A 5998-nucleotide genomic window follows, 5' to 3' on the forward strand; every position below is an offset into this window, starting at 1 on the left:
TAGATATTAGATATAAATAGTTATTAGATGGATAGATATTAGATAGAAATAGTTATTAGATAGATAGATATTAGATATAAATAGTTATTTGATGGATAGATATTAGATATAAATAGTTATTAGATAGATAGATATTAGATAGATAGGTGGATGGATGTACTTTATTAATCCCAGGGTGAAATTTGAGGCATCCATTAGCATATTCTAATTACAATATACAGAAAAAAAGACGCATGAAATAATCAAAAAAGAAGCAGAATACACAAATTTAGAAAAAGACAATATGCACATGCACAAGTTGTTAGGGAGAACTACATTCATAATTAACCTATATATATATATATATGTATACATACATACGCATCTAAGCATACATACACATATACATGTATATACTTATGCATATGTACATGTATATATACATGTAAAGAACTTATAAATAGACTGAGCTGTTCTGTAGAAAAAGTTTGGCAACAAGATGTCTGAACAGGACAAGGCATAGTGTTCAGGCAAAGGTCTTACTGTGGACAAATGTAACTGGGAGCTATGGGTCATGAGAGCTACAAAGAGGAGTTGACAGAATAAATACATGGTGTGTGCATGAAATGATGATAAATATACTCAGAAGGAGCCTGATCAAGTTCAAGAAAAGCAAGTTAGGAGGAGGAGATGGCAAACAAAGGAAATACAACCATAGAAATCTGAGTTAAGACGGTCTCTGTCAAGATAATATAGTCTGAACCTCGGCTATTTGTTGACCAACATGATTTTTAGTTCATATTATATCAGAAAGTATAAGTTTAATGATTGATACTTGGAGAACCTGTCAAGCAAAAGCATTTATTTTATGACTGTATAGAATATGGAAGATGACAATATGTGACTGACATTATTCAGGATATATTGCAACATTATCCAACAAAATACCGTTTGCTTCTTTATCAGTGTACTGACAAACTTTCATGTCACTGTTACCTATTGTTGAGATCATATTTCAGTCCATAAAAATTTTATTTTATGGCTTTTTGGAATTGTCAGAGACCTTGAACCTCAAAAGGCAAACAACGTCTGGAGAAAAGACACAATTCCCCTTGCGGTTGCCCTTGTTTAGTTTTCTTCGGTCCCTCGATGCCAATGGGACTATAATTGTACTATATAATCCCATGGGCAGTTGAGCCAACATTACTAATATGGGCTATTTGAGTCATAAATTCAAATTAAGCAGGACATTTTAGTTTTGGTTCTGGGAAAGTGGGACAAACAGAAAAATTCCCTTCAAATGTAAGGCATGTCTGAGAAAATTCAGCATACTCTTTTTATATTTCATTTTATCTGCTTATTAAATTATCTGCTGTATAAATAAACTGAAATTGAAATGCTACATTATAAAAATGGTGTAAGATGCTAAAAACGGGAACACGTCTGCATTGGTTTTTGAAATGAACTTAACAGTTGTTTAAATTCCCTTTAGTGAGGCCAAAGTCGTCAGCTTCAGATCTTTTTGCAAGGTGTTACAGGAGAAGGCCCCTTTGCCAAATTTGGTCCGCACTGATGGGACACTGCAGGTAATGATGTCTTGGGATCGCACGCCGTAACTGCACTGACAACGTGACATGTAGGAGGAGAAATGAAGGCAGCATAAGGCTGTAAAAAAAGGCGTACAAGCAGAAGGCCAACAAAATAGAAAGATCTGCAAAAAAAAAAGGATGAATACTGTTGCAAGATGTTTTACATGTACAAAGTTTTGTCTACAACTGTTAGAAGTTTCCATCTAACACTTTCCTCTCTTGTTTACTTTCCCTCTTTCCCACTCAGGAGGATTTTCGGAATAAAGTTCAAGATTACATCAAGCACTACGCCAGATGATAGATGGCTACTGACGTCAGCCTGCACCTACCAACCAAGCTGCTCCTTATTTGCCTCTGCTTATCTGGCCGACTCCTCCACGTGTGAATCAGCAGCAGACTCTATATGACTTTTACCGAAACCCTCCTTCTGACAGCGCAACCCCCCCACCCACTATGTTCACAAAGCTGCAATAAACTTCACAGTGCAAGAATGAAACATGAAACTTAAAAACACATCAATAAATGGAACACATGAATGACTTGCAGAAAATATGCTTTAATTGTACTAATCGGTTGAGTGTTGCAACAGCTGCTATGTCTGTACATTGTGGCAACAAATGATGCCACCTCATTAAGGGGACTGCAAGTCCACCAGAAACGAGTCACAGCAAAAAAAAACATGAGTCTCATGTGATGTTTCACCTACGAAGACCAGAAGTGACACTTTGGCTGTTTGTTTTATTTAAATGCAAGGAATCAAAAGAAAGAATATGTTACTAATTCTCTGTCTTAGTGCCTGCATTGTTCGTGTCGCTTAAGAGAAAGTGCATGGGAGTCCATAAAGTCGCATTGGAACAGAAACCCGTCACATTTTGTCGTAAAAGATGAGCCCTAACGTACACAGGTTTCTGATTCACCAACACGCAAGGTAAAAAGCCTGCAGCCTCATTGGACAGCATGAGAATGGCCACATTGTCACATTTTGTTTCCATTCACATGTATGAACACGCACATAAACACACACACAAAAAAAACATTTTTTTTATATGTTTTCACCTCCAGATAACTTACCGCCATGATAAACAATAGCCAAATATACTCTGATCTCAGAGTCACCTCTCCTCACACCGTTTTGATCTCTTTCACACATCTTCACCTTTAGTATGACGTTTGTTTCAGACGAACTGCAATCCAAAAGTGCTTTGAGACCTTATGGGCAAAATTGTGTACAATGAGTTCAAAATGAATCAATAATTACTTAAAAAGACTGGTTTTAGATTTAATTTTGCATCCATATAAAATAAATGGTGATGGACTTTTACACTATTTTTGTTTTTTTCTCTACTTGAAGTTTATTCAAGGAAATTTAATACTGAGTATGAACTTAAAAACAAATTCACATGGGTAAAATGATCAGCAGCTGGTAAAATTGTAGTGTAGAAATTGAGTAGATGGATGAGTTTATTTGAAGAAGGGAAGCAAAACTCCAAATGAATAATACTTTTTTGTACCGTTGGAGAAATTAGTATCAGTTTTGGCGACTGTCTCAACTCTGGAGTTACCTTAGGATGCTAAAAAGGTATAAAAGCAGACAAACATGTCGTTTTACAAGTAGCATTCAAATGTTTCAACCACTGAAATACAAATGCAGTAAGACAGCCAATCACAGCGCAGTCTATGTGAGCAAGGTGAGAATTTGTGCTGCCATCTTGGTAGGTGCTAAGTGGAATTCTTTCTTAATGCTAGAATCAACTATAAATGATTACTTTTTAGAGTCGACCAAGATGACCCCCATAACCAACTCGCCTTAAAAACACAAAAAATAGTTATGACTTAGCAAATTTCACTTGGTTTTGGGCTAGAATTTGATGTATTAGCTGAAAGTAATTTCCAATGTGTACTCTGAAGGCTGACAGACAACGTTAGATCTTGTGATGCAAAATTGCACATAACATTATTTTAAAGTTTTCACCAAAATGACTAATTTCTCAATGTAAGATTATTTTAGGTTCAAGTGTGAAAGGCAGCAGTTGATATGATATATTTCTTCTATGAATGACAAGCTTTTCATTCAAAGCTTTAATCAAAAAACAAGTGATTTTTACCAATAAATGATTAAAGTTTAAAATGACATCAGTTTGATTTTTTTTTCCCATGCCCCATCAACATGTTGATTTAACAATTTTTTATTTCTTGTATATTGTATTATTTATATAAAGTAGTCCCTCGTTTATCACGGGGGATCCGTACCCTGAAGCCCTGCGATAAGTGAAAAACCATGAAGTAGGAATGGTAGTACAACTACAAGTAGTAGTACAATAGTAGTACAAGTAGTAAGTAGTTTATTTTAGTATATATATATATATATTTTTTTTTATATATGTATATATACATAGATGTATATATATATATATATCTATGTATATATACATAGATATATATATATACATAGATATATATAATTTAATATGATTAAACAAATCAGTCCTGATGTTTCAGCTTGATAGTTCATTTAGTCAATATTATTGACACTAGTAGTCTAAATACTGTACTTCTACGTTCAACAAAATAATTTTTTTGAATTTTTTATTAAAAGTAAATTTTTAGAATTAAATTTTGATCTGAATAAAGTTCCAAATAGAAAACAATTTTACCTACTAAAATAAGTTTGAACAACATGCCTAAAGGTAACTCGAACCTAGCTGTGATATATAAAAAAGAGCAACTCGTGAATTTTGCATTACTGTCATCTAGAATTAAATTCATGAGATTTGGCATTGATCCTCTGGGTTTATCCATGCTCTAGTCTAGTGATTAGCGTGTCATTTCCATCAAATTGAACCATTTTCTACAAACTGAATTTATTCAGTTATCTACAACAGGTAATATGTTCATTGTTCATATCCCTTCCACATTTCCTCATATGAAATCTGAACTGTCATTAAGTCACAACTTTATACAACAAGTCATTTTTGGAGGATAAAAGCTGTATATTTGTATTTTTTTCTTCAGTTTTGACTACTTTTAACAAGTTATTTTCTTGAGTGTACTTTGAAAAACATTAGAAATATTTATTTTGATAGCTGGTTATTATTGTTCTGCTCTTAACTGAGCTGGAATTGCGGTGCGTTTATGCAGAAGGATGCACGTGTGCACTCTTCCACATGCATTACAGTCTCCCAGTGTTTGACTGCGTCTCCCTACGGTCAGCGGATTCACACACTCGACTCGGCTGAGAGAGAAATGCAGACGGTGCAGATGTCTGTCAGTCACACACACAGCCAGCCAGTGCACGTGGCTTTGGAGGAGACAATCAAACTGTACATTTGCCCTGTGGGGGCAGCATATTGCATTATCCTGGCTCTGCAGTGACAGCTGACAGCATCAGCCAGGTAATGAGATGGGGGGGAGTGATATAAATCGCATTCCTCCAGATTTCTCCGTTTTCTGGTCCCAACAAGCAGAAGGTGCTTTGTTAAGCCCTGAAATAGGTTCTCACAATTGACCTACACGTGTTTTCACATCTTTGAGCTGCCCTGGTGAGGAGGTGCGTAAAAAATAATGAGAGGCTGCAGAATTTTTTTGGTCCCCACAGAGTTTCTGAGAACAGCACACCTGCCAGCCGCTCGTACGAAGGGATTCTGTGGTTTAAACGATGGGTCATTCATCACACAAATTGGCTCTAGCCAGCACTTTTCTTACTCTAGAGGTGTTATGATTGGTGGGAAATTTATGCAAAAAGGATTATGTCAAAGTGCTTTGCTTGCTATGAAAGAAGGCAAAGTTTTTTTAGTATTCAAACTAAATAAAAGGAAACCCATTTTAAAGCTGAGTCAGTTGAGTTAATGATATCATTGCACACTCTAATGTTTCTTGATCTTCTGTCTCACTCCTTAGGATCATGTGTCAGAATCGGCCTACTCATTTTTATTGTATGACTCATCTCCTCAGTCATATCCTCTACTAGTCTCATGAGCCAGTCAAATGGAAAAAGTGCAAAAATACTCATTGTCACCGTTTCTGTGTTCATATTTTTCTGCACCACTGAAATGAAGATGCAGCATGGGAATACAACAACGATAAAACGCTTTTTTTGGGTGCGGATGAGCTGTTTATAGATTTAGCATTGTGCAACTTAATGCTCCAAAGGAAAGCATAGCTCAGCTTCTTGTTGCTTTTATTTTATTTAGATAGGCTCACAATTATCTTTGTATGCCCATTCAGTGCTGTCCAGGAGCATTCCTCTCATTTGTTACCATTTTGTGGCATTTTCTGTTGGGGTCATCCTTATTATTTGAATTTTACATAATAAGTAATCTAAAAAAAAAAACATAGATATAAAAAAGTTTTGCTTTTTGTTTATGTTTTGCTCTTTCATTCATATGCAAAAGCATGTCTTGCTGACTGCTGATCGTGTAGCTCACAATGCC

The 5998-nt window shown here is 35.5% G+C and overlaps 1 protein-coding gene across 1 annotated transcript in view; it reads left to right on the top strand.

Moving 5' to 3' along the window:
* ube2f (ubiquitin-conjugating enzyme E2F (putative)) overlaps window positions 1-2757 on the top strand; it is a 47997-nt gene extending 45240 nt beyond the window's left edge. The window contains exon 10 of the mRNA XM_037686327.1: window positions 1816-2757. Coding sequence (XP_037542255.1) covers window positions 1816-1866 — 51 coding nt within the window. The 3' untranslated portion in view covers window positions 1867-2757. The remainder of the gene's footprint in view (window positions 1-1815) is intronic.
* Window positions 2758-5998: the final 3241 nt, after the last annotated feature.

Source organism: Nematolebias whitei, chromosome 13 (assembly GCF_014905685.2).
Source record: "Nematolebias whitei isolate Nwh7 chromosome 13, NemWhi1, whole genome shotgun sequence".
In the NCBI taxonomy this organism is placed as follows: domain Eukaryota; kingdom Metazoa; phylum Chordata; class Actinopteri; order Cyprinodontiformes; family Rivulidae; genus Nematolebias; species Nematolebias whitei.